This window comes from Delphinus delphis, chromosome 5, assembly GCF_949987515.2.
Source record: "Delphinus delphis chromosome 5, mDelDel1.2, whole genome shotgun sequence".
In the NCBI taxonomy this organism is placed as follows: domain Eukaryota; kingdom Metazoa; phylum Chordata; class Mammalia; order Artiodactyla; family Delphinidae; genus Delphinus; species Delphinus delphis.
This window is the reverse complement of record NC_082687.1, coordinates 26161126-26182109: the sequence shown is the minus strand read 5'-3', so window position 1 is coordinate 26182109 and position 20984 is coordinate 26161126. Positions and strand designations below refer to the sequence as shown.

General features: G+C 38.2%; 1 protein-coding gene across 1 annotated transcript in view; it reads left to right on the top strand.

Annotated features, from left to right (window-relative positions):
• The window catches only part of TTC29 (tetratricopeptide repeat domain 29), a 255509-nt gene that overhangs the window by 121293 nt on the left and 113232 nt on the right, over positions 1 to 20984 (top strand). Inside the window, exon 9 of the mRNA XM_060011639.1 lies at positions 2205 to 2296. Coding sequence (XP_059867622.1) covers positions 2205 to 2296 — 92 coding nt within the window. The remainder of the gene's footprint in view (positions 1 to 2204; positions 2297 to 20984) is intronic.

Here is a 20984-nt window from a genome sequence, read left to right as displayed (position 1 = left end):
ATTATTTCCCTGTTGGGCCAGTAGTGAACTATGTTCTTCCCACTGCCTATATATTTCCTGTTTTTAGGTAAAGCATGTAAGCTGAGAGAGGCATTCTCTCAAGTCACAAATAAAATGTGTCGCCTTTACTCTGAGGAGGGAACTCTCCAGGAGCTCTTCACTGATGGCTGGTTAACAGAGTCCCAGAAACTTCTCATCCCAGGTTCAAATAGAACTCTGTATCATCTCACAGCAGCCTCATAACAACTCTCAGAGGGAGGTTTTCTTTTTTGCTTCGAGGAAAGCTTCTCAGGGAGATTTCTTGGGCCAGGTGTGTTGGGTGTGGTAGAATTAGGTCTTGAATCCAAGTCTTCTTACTCTAAGTTGGGTGTTCATTTCAGGAAAGCCCATCGGGTTCCATGAGGAAGCTTCTATAGAATCAAGTCCAAGGCCAAAACCAGAAGCCCAGGCTGAGCTGGTATTTGCTCCTTGATTCTATAGAAGCTTCCTCATGGAAACTACCCTCCTAACCATGGTCCAAGGAGTCACAGCCCTAAGATAATGTTGGGTACTTCTGGATGCTACTGTACTGCTTCCGGGTTCATGGTGGCCAGGGGTGTGGGGGAGTGGTGCAGAGTAAGCACAGCTGAAGCCCTGGAGAAATCTGTTTTCAGCTAATTCACACAGCTGCATCAGTGCAAACCTCTGTACCACTAGACTATAAATGCCTCGAAGGTTTGCAAGCATACTCTCTTCTCGTTAAGATTTCCTAGGGTTTAACACAACATTGGCACACAGTAACAATATTTACCGAAAAACGAACTATTTTTGACACAAAATATATAATATTCAATCTTTAAGTTTCTAGAATGCCATATAAAACATATATGAACCAAAAGAGACACTTGACAGTCTCTTCCTAAATATTTTGATATTTGGATTTAATAAGGTCTCTTACAAATTCACAAAATTCAGAGCTTCTGCCCCTTAACACAGAAAGCTCAATGTCAAGTCATATCGGACTTAACCTGGGTGAATCAGTTTTGCACAACAGAGTGAAAAGAATAGTCTCAGGTTTATACAAGGCTTATTAAGAGACTTAAAAAGAAGAACCAAAATGATGAACTTTGCAGGTTTAACAGGAATTAAAATACTGGGTCAATATGTATCAGTAAGTTTTAATACCAGTATTATTTCAAGTCACTTGTAAACCACACACACACACACAGAGACACACATACACACACAAATTAGGAGGTATCACATAGCCTCACTGAAGTTATTTCCCAAATATTAACTTTAAGAAAGTAAAGCTGAGTATCAACACCGCCTTTCATACACAAACTTTCTAAGATGCCTAATTCAGGCCGGATGTACATCCTCCCTCATGCTGACTCTCCCACTCAACGCCATCAAATGACTCTTGCTACTTTCTTCTTAGAAAATGAGCAAAAAGGATTTCCATAGAGGTCTTTGGAGATTTCCTGTGTCTTCATGTGTGTAATAGTTTGGTTCAAGTAACAATGAAGGAGGAAGAGGAAAAGGGGATTTTATTTTACATATTTTCCTTCTTCTGGCCTTTGAAAGGGAAAAAGAATAAAAATGAAAATTATACCATGCAGATGATGTCAGTGTTAAGATCATACGTCTGGCTGTGGCAGCCGTAATCTTTTGATTATTGAAGAGATTGTTGGTAATGAAGTACATTTGTAAGAAATACTTTTAGTGTATACTGAATATGTGTACAAACTGTGAGATATGCCTCTAATAAAATGATAGATTTAGAAATTGCCTGGCACATAAATTCATGCTTTTCAAACAGCTATTTATAGAAGGAAAAGTGATATTTAAGCTACCCTAGTAGACTATTATAATCTGCCTTATATTACCTAAGATAGTGGTCCCATATTTGAAAATAATGTTGTAAACCATCCAATTATTTACTCACCCCTAAGTTATATCAGTTGGAAGATTTTGGATTGTTCAGGAAAAGAATTACTTTTACAAAAGTAAGACTTCACTGTCATGGCTCAAAGAGATCACTGCAAAACAAGTTATACTATAGATAAAAATAAACCAAACCAACATGAATTTTTAATAAACAAAAAAATATTTTATGGTGATGTGAAAAACAACTATTAATTTGAATCTTTTCTGTTATGAAATAAAACATCAGTGAATCTGGTCATGTTATATGTTTAATAAGGATTCCTCTTCCCCCATAGGTCCTTAACACTTATGCTAAAATCTCTACAGACCTGGATGATGATCTCAGCCTGGGGAGAGCCTATGAAGCAACAGCCAAGGTCCTGCAGAGGTAAGTTAGCACATCCTTGTCTTGCTGCCACTGTGAATTCACTCAACTGTGAAAGACAAATTGTTTGAGGTCTGTCGCTTTCCATTACTGCCTGCTTAAATTTTAAGCAGTGCCCTTCTTAAGTGACCCTTTCATTGTAAGTTATTTTAAACCAATGTGGTATTTTTAAATATACACCTAAACTCTTCTTTGTCTTTTCCTCCTTCATGTTATTTTATTTTTGATATTCTGGAAGTTTAGTGATGACCTTGATTGAATGAGAGGGAAAAATCAGGTCACATCTCACAGGTTAAAAAGGCAGAGAGCACAGAGATACACAGTACGCTTCAGTAACTGTGGTTCACCGTAACCTTTCCAGATCTCTTCTTTGAGGCAAGTTTCCATTTTGTGCTTCAATCGTCCTTCTTCCATTAAGACATCTCTCCTTTGAGCATGTCTGGATAAACAATTGGGTGCAAAACCAATATTCCCAATATTTCCTTTAAAACAGAAAATTGAACAAAAGTATATATGAACAATTTGTGATACAAATTTTTCCATGGAAAATATATGATATAGCCTTCACTTATTGTATTGTGATTGCTATATACTCCATTTAATCACAGCATTATATTTAAGCCAAGATAGAGTAAGAATTAAAAAAGTTATCAAAGTTATGGCCTTGGTTTTTGGTATGTCACCTTATATCCAAGATATAGCTGTTAAATAATTTTGTAGTAGTAGTAGTAGCAATAATAATAATAATAAACGTAGATTGTGTCAAATTCTAATCTTCCCATTTGTATTTCAGTTGTAAACACATACAAAGTGGTGTTTTAAAAGGCAAAATTGTTATTCCAAAGGCATTTGAAATGTGTAATGCCTTGAAAGTGGATCTTCATTATGTAATTACAATTCCAATATAATAATCATTACATATTAAATAAATGATTAATTAAAGATCAAAACACCAACACCAATAAAATGTATAAGGTGCCCGACAAAATAAATACAATGCACTGCAGTCATCACTGGATGAACAGTTAAGGGACAGACATAGTTATAAGGAGAGTATAGACATTTACTCAAGGAAGGCAGGGCCAGCCATGAGTGAAGCAAGCAACCTGTGAGTGTTGTGGTCCCTCCACATAAAGACTGATAACCGTCCTGTGCGTGATGAACCCAGCTATCCCTTAAACTTTTATTTTCCAAGTAATCACCGGAAAGAAGCAGATGTTTGAACACGAAAAAGAGATGTATAATGATTCAATGTAATGTCTGTTTGGAACACACCAACTCTGTGCCCTTTTATCCAGCTCATTTTGATTATTTAATTATTTGATTCTGCTGTTAACACTGCCCAGAATCAGTAGAAAATGATTGATTTGTCTTGCTTTATAGTAGCAGACCTGGTCTAAGCCTAAACAGTTAAATAAATGCATCCCTCAACATGTTTATAAAATAATTTCTACAAAATAACATTGTGTTCCAACCTAGATAGAGAGAGAAAACTTCAGGGAAAAATGTTTTCTTTCATAAACCTGTACTGAGCACTTACTATGTCACACGACAAGTGTTGGATTTCCCCTTCAGTTACTGATAAGTCTTTATAATTATTTTTAAAACTTCTGGAGACCTGAGGTTATCTTAAAATACTTCTCACCTGTTAAACCGGGGTCTCATCTGGAATATTTTAGTTTCCACTCCAGGATTTGAATTCCTGCTCTATACTGTGAAAGCTAAGGGGAAGGGTTGAATAAGTATCTTGGCAACAACAACAACAGATAATCAAATGTTTTAATTTGGTTGCTTAAGTATTATTTTAGGTTGAGGTATGGAAAAGGATCCATATATATATATTTTTTTGAAGTGTAGTTAATTTACAATGTTGTGTTATTTTCTGGTGTACAACAAAGTGATTCAGTTATATATATACACATATATATATATTCTTTTTCACATTCTTTTCCTTTATGGTTTATTACAGGATATTGAACATAGTTCCCTGTGATGTATAGTAGGACCTTGTTGTTTATCTATTTTATATATAGTGGTTTGTATCTGCTAATCCAAAACTCCTAATTTATCCCTCCTTCCCCTTCCCCTTTGGTAATCATAAGTTTGTTTTCTATGTCTATGAGTCTGTTTCTGTTTTGTAAATAAGTCCATGTGTATCGTATTTTAAATTCCATATATAAGTGTTATCATATGATATGTCTTTCTCTGTCTGACTTACTTCACCTAGTATGGTAATCTCTAGGTCCATCCATGTTGCTGCAAACGGCATTATTTCATTATTTTTTATGACTGAGTAGTAGTCCATTGTGTATATGTACCACATTTTCTTTATCCATTCATCTGTTGATAGACACTTAGGTTGCTTCCATGTGTTGGTTATTGTAAATACTGCTGCTATGAACATTGGCTTGTGTGAATCTTTTCAAATTAGTGTTTTTGTATTTTTCCGATATAGAACCAGGAGTGGAATTGCTGGGTCATATGGTAGTTCTATTTTTAGTTTTTTGAGAAACTTCCGTACTATTTTCCACAGTGGCTGCACCAATTTACATTCCCACCAACAGTGTAGGAGGGTTCCCTTTTCTCCACACCCTCTCCAGCATTTATTATTTGTAGACTTTTTAATGATGGCCATTCTGACCAGTGTGAGATGCTTGTATTTTTGATTTGAGTTTCTCTAATAATTAGCAAAGTTGAGCATCTTTTCATGCGCCTATTGGCCATCTGTACGTCTTCTTTGGAGAAATGTCTGTTTAGGTCTTCTGTCCATTTTTTGATTGGGTTGGGTTTTTTTGATGTTGAGTTGTATGAGCTGTTTGTATATATAGGAAATTAAGCCCTTATTGGTCGCATCATTTGCGAATATTTTCTTGCAGTCCATAGGTTGTCTTCATTTTGTTTATGGTTTCATTCACTGTGCAAAAGCTTATAAGTTTAATTCGGTACCATGTGTTTAGTTTTACTTTTATTTCTTTTGTCTTGGGAGGCTGATCTAAGATAACATTTCTAGAATTCATGTCAGAGAATGTTTTACCTATGTTCTTTTCTAGGACTTTTTTGGTGTCATGTCTTATATTTAAGTCTTTAAGCCATTTTGAGTTTATTTTTGGGTATGGTGTGAGGGTGTGTTCTAACTTCACTAATTTAAATGTGGCTGTCCAACTTTCCCAACATCACTTGCTGAGGAGACTGTCTTTTCTCCATGTACATTCTTGCCTTCTGTGTGAAAGATTAATTGACTGTCGGTGTGTGGGTTTATTTCTGGGCTGTCTATTCTGTTCCATTGATCCATATGTCTGTTTTTGTGCCGATACCACACTGTTTCGATTACTGTAGCTTTGTAGTATTGTCTGAAGTCTGGGAAGGTTATGCCTCCTGCTTTGTTCTTTTACTTCAGGATTACTTTGGCAATTCTGGGTCTTTTATGGTTCCACATAAATTTTAAGATTATTTGTTCTAGGTTTGTGAAAAATGTCATGGGTAATTTGATAGGGATCACATTAAATCTGTAGATTGCTTTGGGTAGTATGGCCATTTTAATGATATTAATTCTTCCAATCTAAGAGCATGGGCTACCTTTCCATTTCTTTCTTATCATCTTCACTTTACTTTATCAATCTTTTGTAGTTCTCAGAATATAAGTCTTTTAACTCCTTGGATAGGTTTATTCCTAAGTATTTTATTTTATTAACATTTTTATTGGAGTATAGTTGATTTACAATGTTGTATTAATTTCTGCTGTATAACAAAGTAAATCAGCTATATGTATACATATATCCCCATACCCCCTCCCTCTTGTTAATCCCTCCCACCCTCCCTATCCCACCCCTCTAAGTCTTAACAAAGTGCGGAGCTGATCTCCCTGTGCTATGCAGCTGCTACCCACTAGCTATCTATTTTACATTTGGTAGTGTATGTTGTCAATGCTACTCTGTCACTTCGTCCCAGCTTACCCTTCCCCCTCCCCGTGTCCTCAAGTCCATTCTCTACGCCTGCATCTTTATCCTTGTCCTGCCCCTTGGTTCATCAAAACCATTTTTTTTTTTAGATTCCATATATATGTGTTAGCATAGGATATTTGTTTTGTTTCATTGTTTTTGTTTTTGTTTTTTTGCTAGTATGATAAGCTTTATATTTTTTAACATCTTTATTGGAGTATAATTGCTTAACAATGGTGTATTAGTTTCTGCTTTATAACAAAGTGAATCAACTATACATATACATATATCCCCATATCTCCTCCCTCTTGTGTCACCCTCCCACCCTCCCTAAACCATCCCTCTAGGTGGTCACAAAGCACCGAGCTGATCTACCTGTGCTATGTGGCTGCTTCCCACTAGCTATCTATTCTACATTTGGTAGTGTATATATGTCCACGCCACTCTCTCACTTCATCCCAGCTTACCCTTCCCCCTCCCCGTGTCCTCAAGTCCATTCTCTACCTCTGCAATTTTATTCCTTTCCTGCCCCTAGGTGCATCAGAACCTTTTTTTTTTTTTTTTAGATTCTATATACATGTGTTAGCAGATGGTATTTATTTTTCTTTTCCTGACTTACTTCACTCTGTATGACAGACTCTAGATACATTCACCTCACTACAAATAACTCAATTTCATTTCTTTTTATGGCTAAGTAATATTCCATTGTATATAGGGGCCACATCTTCTTTATCCATTCATCTGTCAGTGGACATTTAGGTTGCTTCCATGTCCAGGCTGTTGCAAATAGTGCTGCGATGAACATGTGGTACATGTCTCTCTTTGAATTATGGTTTTCTCAGGGTATATGCCCAGTACTGGGATTGCTGGGTCATATGGTAGTTCTATTTTTATTTTCTAAGGAAGCTCCATACTGTTCTCCAGAGTGGCTGTATTAATTTACATTCCCATCAACAGTGCAAGAGGGTTCCCATTTCTCCACACCCTCTCCAGCATTTATTGTTTGTAGATTTTTTGATGATGGCCATTCTGAACGGTGTGAAGTGATACCTCGTTGTGCTTTTGATTTGCATTTCTCTAATGATTAGTGATGTTGAGCAATCTTTCATGTGTTTGTTGGCAATCTGTATATCTTTTTTGGAGAAATGTCTATTAAGCTCTACCATGCATTTTTGGATTGGGTTGTTTGTTTATTTGATATTGTGTTACATGAGCTGCTTGTATATTTTGGAAATTAATCCTTTGTCAGTTGCTTCATTTGCAAATATTTTCTCCCATCTGAGTGTTGTCTTTTTGTCTTGTCTCTGGTTTCCTTTGCTGCGCAAAAGCTTTTAAGTTTCATTAGGTCCCATTTGTTTATTTTTTATTTTATTTCCATTTATCTAGGAGGTGGGTCAAAAAGGATCTTGCTGTGATTTATGTCATAGAGTGTTCTGCCTATGTTTTCCTCTAAGAGTTTGATAGTGTCTGGCCTTACATTTAGGTCTTTAATCCATTTTGAGTTTATTTTTGTGTATGGTGTTAGAGAGTGTTCTAATGTCATTCTTTTACATGTGGTTGTCCAGTTTTCCCAGCACCACTTATTGAAGAGGCTATCTTTTCTCCATTGTATATTCTTGCCTCCTTTATCAAAGATAAGGTGACCGTATCTGCCTGGGTTTATCTCTGGGCTTTCTATCCAGTTCCATTGATCTATATTTCTGTTTTTGTGCCAGTACCATATTGTCTTGATTACTGTAGCTTTGTAGTATAGTCTGAAGTTCAGGAGCCTGATTCCTCCAGCTCCATTTTTCTTTCACAAGATTGCTTTGGCTATTTGGGGTCTTTTGTGTTTCCATACAAATTATTCAATTTTTTGTTCTAGTTCTGTGAAAAATGCTATTGATAATTTGATAGGAATTGCATTGAATCTGTAGATTGCTTTGGGTAGTATAGTCCTTTTCATAGTGTTGATTCTTCCAATCCAAGGACATGGTATATCTCTCCATCTGTTTGTATCATCTTTAATTTCTTTTATCAGTGTCTTATAATTTTCTGCATACAGGTCTTTTGTCTCCTTAGGTAACTTTATTTCTAGATATTTTATTCTTTTTGTTGCAATGGTAAATGAGAGAGTTTCCTTAATTTCTCTTTCAGCTATTTCATTGTTAGTGTATAGGAATGCAAGAGATTTCTGTGCATTAATTTTGTATCTAGCTATTTTACCAAATTCATTGATTATCTCTAGTACTTTTCTGGTAGCATCTTTATGATTCTCTATATATAGTATGATGTCGTCTGCAAGGAGTGACAGTTTTATTTCTTCTTTTCTGATTTGGATTCCTTTTATTTCTTTTATTTGTCTGAATGCCATGGCTAAAACTTCCAAAACTGTGTTGAATAATAGTGGTGAGAGTGGGCAACCTTGTCTTGTTCCTGACCTTAGAGGAAATGCTTTCAGTTTTCCACCACTGAGAACAATGTTGGCTGTCGGTTTGTCATATATGGCCTTTATTATGTTGAAGTAGGTTCCCTCTGTGCCCACTTTCTGGAGAGTTTTTATCATAAATTCGTGTTGAATTTTGTCAAAAGTTTTTTCTGCATCTACTGAGATGATCATATAGTTTTTATTCTTCAATTTGTTAATATGGTGTATCACATTGATTGATTTGCATATAATGAAGAATCCTTGCATTCCTGGAATAAACCCCACTTGATCGTGGTGTATGATTCTTTTAATGCACTGTTGGATTCTGTTTGCTAGTATTTTGTTGAGGATTTTTCATCTATATTCAACAGTGATATTGTCCTGTAGCTTTCCTTCTTTGTGCCATCTTTGTCTGGTTTTGGTATCAGGGTGATGGTGGCCTCATAGAATGATTTTGGGATTGTTCCTCCCTCTGCTATATTTTGGAAGAGCTTGAGTAGGATAGATGTTAGCTCTTCTCTAAATATTTGATGGAATTTGCCTGTGAAGCCATGTGGTGCTGGGCTTTTGTTTGTTGGAAGATTTTTTATCACAGTTCCAGTTTCAGTGCTTGTGATTGGTCTTTTCATATTTTCTGTTTCGTCCTGGTTCAGTCACGGAAGGTTGTGCTTTTCTAAGAATTTGTCCATTTCTTCCAGGTTTCCATTTTATTGACATAGAGTTGCTTGTAGTAGTTTCTCATAATCTTTGTATTTCTGCAGTGTCAGTTTCATTTCTAATTCTATTGATTTGAGTCTTCTCCCTTTTTTTCTTGATGAGTCTGGCTAATGGTTTATCAATTTTGCTTATCTTCTCAAAGAACCAGCTTTTAGTTATACTGATCTTTGCTATACTTTCCTTCATTTCTATTTTATTTAGGATCTGATCTTTATGATTTCTTTCCTTCTGTTAACTTTGGGTTTTTTTGTTCTTCATTTTATAATTGCTTTAGGTGTAAGTTTAGGTTGTTTATTTGAGTTTTTTCTCATTTCTTGAGGTAGGATTATATTGCTATAAACTTCCCTCTTAGAGATGCTTTTGCTGCATCCCATAGAATTTGGGTCATTGTGTTTTCATTGTGATTTGTTTCTAGGTGTTTTTTGATTTCCTCTTTGATTTCTTCAGTGACCTCTTGGTTATTAATAGTGTATTGTTTAGCCCCCATGTGTTTGTATTTTTTTAACTTTTTGTCCTGTAATTGATATCTAGTCTCATAGCATTGTGGTCAGAAAAGATACTTGATATACTTTCAACTTTCTTAAATATACCAAGGCTTGATTTGTGACCCAAGATATGATCTATCCTGGAGAATGTTCCGTGAGCACTTGAGAAGAAAGTGTACTCTGTTGTTTTTGGATGGAATGTCCTATAAATATCAATTAAGTCCATCTTGTCTAATGTGTCATTTAAAGCTTGTGTTTCCTCATTTATTTTCATTTTGAATGATCTGTCCATTGGTGAAAGTGGAGTGTTAAAGTCCCCTACTATGGTTGTGTTACTGTCAATTTCCCCTTTTATGGCTGTTAGCATTTGCCTTATGTATTGAGGTGTTCCTATGCTGGGTGCATAAATATTTACAATTGTTATATCTTCTTCTTGGATTGATCCCTTGATCATTATGTAGTGTCCTTCTTTGTCTCTTGTAATAGTCTTTATGTTAAAGTCTATTTTGTCTGATATGAGAATTGCTACTCCAGATTTCTTTTGATTCCCATTTGCATGGAATATCTTTTTCCATCCCTTCGCTTTCTGTCTGTATGTGTCCCTGAATCTGAAGTGGGTCTCTTGTAGACAGCATATATACGGGTCTTGTTTTTGTATCCATTCAGCCAGTCTATGTCTTTTGGTGGGAGCATTTAATCCACTTACATTTAAGGAAACTATCGATATGTGTGTTCCTATTACCATTTTCTTAATTGTTTTGGGTTTGTTATTGTAGGTCTTTTCCTTCTCTTGTCCTTCCTGCCTAGAGAAGTTCCTTTAGCATTTGTCGTAAAGCTGGTTTGGTGGTGCTGAATTCTCTTAGCTTTTGCGTGTCTGCAAATGTTTTAATTTCTCTGTGGAATCTGAATGAGATCCTTGCTGGGTAAAGTAATCTTGGCTGCAGCTTTTTCCCTTTCATCACTTTAAATATCTCCTGCCACTCCCTTCTGGCTTGCAAATTTTCTGCTGAAAGATCAGCTGCTAACCTTATGGGGATTCCCTTGTATGTTATTTGTTGCTTTTCCCTTGCTGCTTTAATATTTTTTCTTTGTATTTAATTTTTGATAGTTTGATTAATATATGTCATGGCATGTTTCTCCTTGGATTTATCCTGTATGGGACTCTCTGTGCTTCCTGGACTTGATTGCCTATTTCCTTTCCCATGTTAGGGAAGTTTTCAACAAAATCTCTTCAACTATTTTGTCAGACTGTTTCTTTCTCTCTTCTTCTTCTGGGTCCCCTATAATTCGAACGTTGTGTGTTTAATGTTGTCCCAGAGGTCTCTGAGACTGTCCTCAATTCTTTTCATTCTTTATTCTGCTCTGTGGCAGTTATTTCCACTATTGTATCTTCCAGGTCACTATACATTCTTCTGCCTCAGATATTCTGCTATTGATCCCTTCTAGAGAATTTTTAATTTCATTTATTGTGTTGTTCATCATGTTGGTTTGCTCTTTAATTCTTCTGGGTCCTTGTTAAATGTTTATTGTATTTTCTCCATCCTATTTCCAAGATTTTGGATCGTCTTTACTATCATTATTCCTAATTCTTTTTCAGGTAGACTGCCTATCTCATTTTCATTTGTTTGGTCTGGTAGGTTTTTACCTGGCTACTTCAACTGCTGTGTACTTCTCTATCTTCTCATTTTGTTTAACTTATTGTGTTTGGGGTCTCCTTTTTTCAGGCTGCAGGTTCATAGTTCCCGTTGTATTTGATGTGTGCCCCCAGCGGGTGAGGTTGGTTCAGTGGCTTGTGTAGGCTTCCTGGTGGAGGGGACTGGTGCCTCTGCTCTGGTGGGTGGGACTGGATCTTGTCTTTCTGGTGGGCAGGGCCGCGTCCGGTGGTGTGTTTTGGAGTGTTTCTGAACTTAGTATGATTTTAGGCAGCCTCTCTGCTAATGGGTGGGATTGTGTTCCTATCTTGCTAGTTGTTTGGCATGAGGTGTCTAACAGTGGAGCTTGCTAGCCGTTGGGTATAGCTGGGTCTTAGTGTTGAGATTGAGATCTCTGGGAGACCTCTCACCAATTGATATTATTACATGGGGCCAGGAAGTCTCTGGTGGTCCAATGTGCTGGACTTGGCTCTCCCTCCTCATAAGCTCAGGCCTGACACGTGGCCAGAGCACCAAGACCCTTTCAGCCACGTGACTCAGAAGAAAAGGAAGGAAAAGAAGGAAGAAAAATATAATAAATAAATATAAATAATAAATTTAAAAAATAATAAAATTTAAAAAATAAAAAATTTTTAAAAATTTAAGTTTTTTTTAAAAAGAAGAGAGCAACCAAACCAATGAACAAATCCACCAATAATAGCAAGCACTAAAATGTAAACTAAGATAAACATAAAAATCAGAAACAAATCAGTTGCAGACAGCAAGCCCTAGTATACAGTTGCTCCCAAAATCCACCACCTCATTTTTGGGAGCATTCATTGTCTCTGCAGGTATTCCACAGATGCAGCATTCATCAAGTTGGTTGTGGGAATTTAATCTGCTGCTCCTGAGGGTACATGGAGAAATTTCCCTTTCTCTTCTTTGTTCACACAGCTCTTGGGGTTCAGCCTCAGTTTTGGCCCCACCTCTGCGTGTAGGTCATCTTCAGGCATCTGTTCCCCACCCAGACAGGTGAGGGTTAAAGCAGCGGCTGATTAGAGCTCTCTTGCTCTCTCAGGCTGGGGAGAGGGAGGGGTACTGTAGTCATAATTGGAATGCAGGGCTAGCCTCCAGTGTCAGAGGCCCAAGTGACATTGCAACAGCCTGTGGTGTGCCAAGTGTTCTCCCAGGGAAGTTGTGCCTGGATTTCAGGACTCTGGCAGTGGCAGTCTGCACAGGCTCCTGGAGGTGGGGGTGGGGGTTGGGGGGGTAGTAACCTGTGCTTGCACACAGGATTCTTCGTGGCAGTGGCAGCAGCGTTAGCATTTCATGACCATCTCTGGGGTCCAAGCTGATAGCTGCAGCTCACGCCCATCTCTGGAGCTTGCTTAGGCGGTGCTCTGCCTTCTGTGGGCATACAGGGAAGGAATCCTCTCTCCTGTGCACCCCGAAACACTGATCTCTTGCCTCTTCGGCAGGTCCAGACTTTTTACCTGACTCCCTCCCAGCTAGTTGTGATGCACTAGCCCCCTTCAGGCTGTCTTCACACAGCCAACCAACCCCAGTCCACTTCCTGTGGTCTGACCTCCGAAGCCTGAGCCTCAGCTCCCAGCCTCCACCCACCCTGGCTGGTGAGGAGACAAGCGTCTCAGACTGGTGAGTGCTGGTCAGCACCGATCCTCTCTGTGGGAATCTCTCTGCTTTGCCCTCTTCACCCCTGTGCTGCACTCTCCTCCATGGCTCTGAAGCTTGCCCCCACCACTCACACCCTGTCTCTGCCAGTGTAGTGGCTCCCTAGTGTGTGGAAATTTTCCTCCTTCACAGCTGCCTCCCAGAGGTGCAAGTCAGTTCCTATTCTTTTGTCTCTGTTTTTCCTTTTTTCTTTTGCCCTACCCAAGTAAGTGGGGATTTTCTTGCCTTTTGGGAAGTCTGAGGTCTTCTGCCAGTGTTCAGTAGGTGTTCTGTAGGAGTTGTTCCACATGTAGGTGTATTTTTGATGTATTTGTGGGGAGGAAGGTGATCTCCACATCTTACTCCTCCACCATCTTGAAGGTCCCCCTAAGTATTTTATTTTTTGATGTGACTTTAAAAGGGATTTTTTTTTTTACTTTTACTTTCTGATATTTCATTGTTATTGTAAAGAAATGCAACAGATTTCTGTATATTAATCTTGTATCCTGCTACCTTTCTGAATTTGTTTATCAGTTCTAGTAGTTTTTATGTGGAGTCTTTAGGGTTTTCTACATAGAGTAACATGTTATCTGCATATATTGACAATTTTACCTCTTCCCTTCCAATCTGGATACTTTTAATTTCTTTTTCTTGTCTGATTGCTGTGGCTAGGATTTCTAATAGTATGTTGAACAGAAGTGGTGAGAGTGGGCATTCTTGTCTTGTTCCAGATCTTAGCAGTAAGGCTTTCAGCTTTTTATTGTTGAGTATTATGTTGGCTGTGGGTTTGTCATAAATAGCTTTTATTATGTTGAGATATGTTCCCTCTATACCCACTTTGGTAAGACTTTTTATCATGAATGGATGTTGAATTTTATCAACTGCTTTCTGCATCTATTGAGGTGATCATGTGGTTTTTGTCTTTTTTTTTGGTTGATATGGTGTATCACATTGATTGATTTGCATATGTTAAACAATCCCTGTGACCATGGGAGGAGTCCACCTTGATCATGATGTTTGACCTTTTTTATGTGTTGTTGGATTTAGTTTTCTAATATTTTGTTAAGAATCTTTGCATCTTATTCATCAAAGATACGACCTGTAATTTTCTTTTTTGGTAGTGTCTTTATCTGGTTTTGGTATCAGGCTTCATAGAATGACTTTGAGAGTGTCCCCTCCTTCCAATATTTTGGAAGAGGTTGAGAAGAATTGGTATGAGTCCTTTGTATGTTTGGGTAGAATTCCCCAGTGAAGCCATCTGGTCCTGGACTTTTGTTTGCAGGGAGTTTGTTTCATTTTGTTTTACAGATTCTATTTCACTTCTAGTGATCAGTCTGCTCAAAATATCTATTTCTTCTTGATTCAGTTTTGGTGGGCTGTAATGCTTCTAGAAACCTGTTCATTTTTTCTAGGTTGTCAAATTTGTTGGCATATAATTGTTCATAGTGTTCTTTTATGTTTTTTTTATTTCTGTGGTATCAGTTGTTATTTCACCTCTTTCATTCTTATTTTGTTTATTTGGGTCCTCTCTGCAGCACTGGAGCACTCTCACTGTGAGAGGAGCCACTGAGTATTCCTCCACAGGAGCTTCCCACCAGGAAGTGTGCTCTGTGGTGTTGCCTGTCATCTGCTGTGTGGGTTCACAAAGTACGCTGTTTTGGACACTGTCCTCAGCAGTGCCTCAACTGTGGAATGCAGGCAGTCAGCCTTGGTGTCCCTCAGGCACTGTGTTCACAAACCCACCAGTGCAGATTTGTAGTCACAGATCCACTGAAGTCACGTACCAGGACCACAGCAGTCACGCACCTGGACATGCCATGGGACCTATGGAAGCAGCCTAGACCCTTGCCCTGTCTCCATGTGTGTGCACCCACAAAGCCCACATCTTCTAACTCTGGATCTGCCCCAGACACGGGAGCACATGTAATCTACTTGGGTGACCCACAGGCACTGAGTTTATAAAGCCAGTGGTGGCAGCAGTGGCATAAATCCATAGATCACACAACCACAAGGAGAGGACTCAGATTTCAGCCCTGCTTCCATAGTGGCATGGCCCATGGGGATAGGCTCTGATTTCAGCCCAGCCTCCATGTGTGGGCAACCTGCTTGCATGCTCCCAGAGCTCATAGAGGTGGAGCCAGACCAGCTGTGAGCCCTCCAAGAATGAGGCTACTATAGTGTGGGCTCTGCCCCTCCCTTCATGTACCTGTTAACAGTGGTATTTCACTTTTATGGAGGGCCCAGGCTCCTTCTGCATACACCCCCCCAGTTGCAGCCTGTCCCACACTCTGTCCCCTTCAGGCTGTCTCTGTGAAGCCAACCCCAGTCCTCTCCCTGGGTCTGTCTTCTGAAGCCTGAGTTTCAGCACCCAGCCCCTGTGCACACCAGCAAATGTACATTGGGCTGGGGAGTGCAGTGAGGTGACACGGACTATCTGTGTAGGTCTCTCTGTTCTGCCTGCTGCAAGCTGGTTGCTGCACTCTTCTCTGAACCTCTGAAGTTCCCTTCCTGTCCCAGCTGATCTTCTCACCCATGAAGGAGGCTTCCCAGGGTGAGGGAACCTTCCCTCTTTCACAACTCTCTCCCAGGGTCACAGGTCCTGTCACAATTCCTATTTTTCTCTTTTTTTTCTTTCATCCTGCATGGTTCCATGGTGATCTTTCTTTCAATTTTGACTGTCTGAGATCTTGTGCCAGCATTTAGTAGGTATTCTGTCAGAATTTTTCCACATGTACAAGTATTTTTGGTGTATTTGTGGGAGGAGGTGAGCTCCAGGTCCTTCTATTCCACCATGTTGATTGGAGCCCTTCGGATCCAGCTATGTTTGATATATCATGAAGTAGGGTATGTTTCTGGTAGGACTGGGGACGATTATATTCCAACACTCTCAACAATCTAGCAACCTGCCTTGGGGCAAACATATAATGGGCAAGAAAATGTATCCCCATCTCACTTTTATACCAAATGAAGTGAATTCCACTTGTAAGAATTCCCATCTACTAAAATACCAATGAAGTCATCAATGATTTGTATGGTAGGCGTGGGTTCTTAATTGTATAATGTTATGTAATGCACAAAAGAGTACAGGAAAATCTTCCTCTGAGGTCATAAGGAAATAGTGTCCCAAGGCCACCGCAGGATTTCCAATCCAAATCTGCCATTTTGCTGCACTGTTGCTGTATTTTGGAGGAGCACTCAGGGGAGTGTAAACCTCAGCATACTCTTTCACCATTTGTGCACGATAACTCAGAAACATATGTTTCAAAAACAAAAATTCTATATACATGTAGGCAACAGCACCCTAGATATCTGATAAGCCTTATTAACTTGAGTCCACTAATTACTAGAAGTATTTTGATATACATTTTGTGGTCATTTTTAGAATATTTCACTTCAAGGGCTTGGTGTTCTTTGACACATGCACACACACACAAATGCACAAATGCACGCACACACACATATATCCCTTTCGTCATCCTAAACTGTCCCCAGATTAGCAGTAACATGCAAGAAATGGAGCACAACCAAAATAGAGGAAATTATTGTTGTGGTGACTGAAAAATAAATCAAGCTGCATATGAAGCTTAGCATCACCTCTGAATCTCTCTCTCCTACCCTGTGCAATTGCACAAGTTTCACTAATGGGAGCCTATCTCTATAAACATATTTTATCTCTTTAAAGGAAATGGAAGAGGATAGCCATGTCTAGGATAAGTGTGTGTTTAAGGCCATCAGCAGAGCATGCATGAAAGGTGAATAAGCTGTAATGCTGGAAGCTTCTAAAAGGGTTATAAGAATTTATACTAAGCCTTCAATTGAAAAACATGCCACATTCCCTCAAGACTCAGGACTTGGTAATACAGTTGCCCATTTGGTAAGGCTAGGCTCAGCCCTGGCATTAGGGTTATTGATGAAGGTTTCAATAGTGAGCAGGGTTTTTTTATTTTTGCTATTGGTCTGAATTATATTAATTGCACAAGGGTTTAAGTAGCATAACAGAAAAATAAGGATTTACAATGTCTTTTCCCCTCCTACTTGGAATACTGGTGAAAAAAAAAGTTGGTATTCTAAAATGAGAAAAATTGCCTATGACACAGCTATAAAAGCCAGAATTATGGTCCATAAAACAAAGAGATAGTGAGTTGAGAAATTACCAACTAAATATTATTATTACATAGATAAACAATTTGAGTAAATACAGAGGGAAAAATCCTTATTTTCCTTATGGCATTTTTTTTTTTTTGCCTCATTTACTGAAATGCTACAACTCTCCAAATAATCAGGATGACTTTTAAAAAGAATCTAGGGGGAAAATCACAAAAATGAGAGTCATTCAAGACATACTGGTCACAACTAGCCCATCTCTGGGTTTATTCCTTACCAACTGTTAAATTTTCTTGCAAACTCGGGTTAAATTATTTCCTAGAAAATTTTCCACAGTGGAGATCTTTAAATCAATCAGTACAAAGTTTCAAGTGTGAAAATTACCCTTTCCGTTATAGCTGAAAATTAATTTCTTCTTGCTTGAGAGAAATGACATGCCCTAGTAATTTTCATATATTCTTTAAAATGGAACATCCAGGCTTTGATGTGAAATTTCCTAAAACTGACCCCCCAAAATACATCAAAACATTTCTATTAATTCATGAAATTAAGAATAGCTTTTCACATTTTCTCCTGTCACTGATTCCATTTGCCTTATTACTTTCATCCGTGGCCCACAAACTTGGTGGCACAATCAACAAACCCCTCAGTGGCTGTTTCATCTCTGCTCTATTTGATTTCTTCTCTCTGAGTAAATGATTAAGTTTTCATGCATTGGTTCAACCAAAATCTATGTTCACTCAACCACATCCTTTATTGATTACTTCTACTGCAAACAGTAGGCCAAGTGTGATATACATAATTGGACAGTTGTCAGGGGATGTGGGTGTTAACAGTCCTGTTTTCCCAGTTGGAAACTGGAATCACCTTGATACACAAATATTCTGCACTGTTTCATTCTCATTCTTTGGACCGAGGAGTCCTGTTCCTCAGAATATATGTTTTTAACTCTCTAAGGTCTGGTTGAATGAATTTAATGATTATACCATATAATATGCTGTTCAAGTTGCACCTGTGCACTGCATATAGAAAACTGGAATTAATATTCGTCTAACATTTTAACCTTGTCCTTTAACTTATACAAATAATCTGTAGCTTTTCTGTAAGAAAATATTTGATTCCTCCCCTTCCAAAGAACGACTGGTTTCTAAATCTATTGCTAACTTTTAAATTTGGAAATCCTTTAAGCAGCATATAATGTTTATATTTCAGATGCTATATTAACAACTTTCCTGGCTACAGCACTGTACATTCACTGAGTGGGGCATATAAGTTATAATAGGAAGCCTTTTTCTCTAGCATTATTTGTTAGAACAAGTTCCAGATAATTCTGGATGTTTTGGAGATCTGTTGCTCCTTTGTGAGAAAAACAACTTGACTCACCCAGCGATAGTTATTTATTTATTTATGCTGTTGCGTTTCTTGTTCACTGAACTCGTTTTTTTGTTTGTGTATGTTGTGATTTAACAATCCTCAGCCAGCCAAACCTAATCCAAAATGTTCTTCCATCAAAAATAGATCAGCTTTTATAACACATATATATGGAATCTAAAAAAAATCCAACATGGTTCCGATGAACCTAGGGGCAGGACAGGAATAAAGACGCAGATGTAGAGAATGGACTTGAGGACATGGGGAGAGGGAAGGGTAAGCTGGGACGAAGTGAGAGTGACATCGACATATATACACTACCAAAGGCAAAATAGATAGCTAGTGGGATGCAGCTGCATCGCACAGGGAGATCAGCTCGGTGCTTTGTGACGACCTAGAGGGGTGGGATAGGGAGGGTGGGAGGGAGACACAAGAGGCAGGGGATATGGGGATATATGGATACATATAGCTGATTCACTTTGTTATACAGCAGAAACTAACACAACATTGTAAAACAATTATACTCCAATAAAGATGTTAAAAAAAAATTTAAATAAGATGTTAAAAAAAATAGATCAGCTTTTAGAAACATGAACATAAATAAGCTTCAGTGAATCCATTTTTACTGAATAAAAATAGTAATCTTCCCCTACAGTTTTAAAATGCTATGCAAAGTCTCTACTTTTTTCTTATTTCATCAATTTTTTCTTGAATATTACAGTACAAGAAAGATCTTTGAGAGTTAACACTAATATGATAAATTTAGTCCTAGAAATCCGCAAGTTTGCTTAAAATTCTAAGTAAAATAACTATTTTATTTACTAATTTTTTATACTCTCGAGCTCTCTCAGTACCATTTTAGTTCCACAAAATAAATTTTAAATTAATGAGTGCACCTCTCATGATATTTTACTCCATGTCTGCATTTGAAATATTCCTCAAACAATTCATAATTTTTCTGGAGAATTGAACTGTGCCGAAGTGTGGAAGAAGATTATTCATAATGTTGTTAGGAAAAGGTGAGAACGGAATCATAAAAAGCAGTATTCGGGCTTCCCTGGTGGCGCAGTGGTTGAGAGTCCGCCTGCCGATGCAGGGGACACGGGTTCATGCCCCGGTCCGGGATGATCCCACATGCCGTGGAGCGGCTGGGCCCGTGAGCCATGGCCGCTGAGCCTGCGTGTCCGGAGCCTGTGCTCCGCAACGGGAGAGGCCACAGCAGTGAGAGGCCCGCGTACCACAAAAAACGAAACAAAACAAAACAAAACAAAAAAACACGCAAGCAGTATTCACAACTTTGGGAATATAAAATTCCATTCCATTTCTGATATGTGGAGCATTCTTTTACCAATAAGAAAGGAAAAAAGAATGCATTGACAGTACCTGATACTCAAGTAAACAAAAAGTGTTAGTTCTTTGACTGTGCCCCCTAGAAAATAGACATCAAGGCTTTATGTGCCTGTCTTGCAGAATGTGTGTTTAATTCATTGCATAATGGAAGACTTTCAAACAGTAATGCTTAGCTAAATTGACTTTTCTATCAGCTGGTGGCAGATAATACCAAGTAGAGAGCTATGGATATGATAGCTTTTTATTTCACTGAGAGGTAATAGTAATAACTAGCTGTCATTTATTGAATTGTTACTATGTGCCAGGTTTTACATATATGTAGTTTTTCATTTCACAGTAACTTATGGCCATTTTTAAAATGAGGAAACAAACAAAACAAAAATGAGGAAACAAGCTGAGAAAGAGTGCAGATGTCATCAAACTTATTCGTCTAAGAGGCCAAACTGGGATTCAAGCTTAGATCTTTCTAATATCCACCATAGCACACATAGTGATTTTAAAGCAATTTAATTTATTTTCACAAACATACCACAGCTTATCTATGAAAATAAATGTTGTTCTCATCAAATCTTGGGAGGTTATGCAACGTTATACCTCTAATCCTGCCACTACCTGCTTAAAATCAAACTCTTTTGAAATACTTTCTGAGCTGTCGCATATCCTTTTGAATAGCTCCTATATCCACACATCACTGATTGAGAGGTGGGCTTGATCTTTGAAAACAGCCAAAAGGATCTAGAGACACGTTTAGAAAACACAGAAAATAATCTCTCTGGGTAAACCCATTTTTAGAACAAAATACATTAAATTACTTGTGAATACTTTATACCGCTACACTATAAAAAGGTTTCCTGATGATTGATTCCCAGAATGCCATCATTCTCATCATTAGATGACATCACTTGGAGGGAACTGTCTTCCTTTGCATGCCTTGTATGTCTGGACAATTGGAAATATGGATGTGAAGTACAGGGGGAAATCAGGGCTAGAAATATAGATGTGCCAGGCATGTGCATA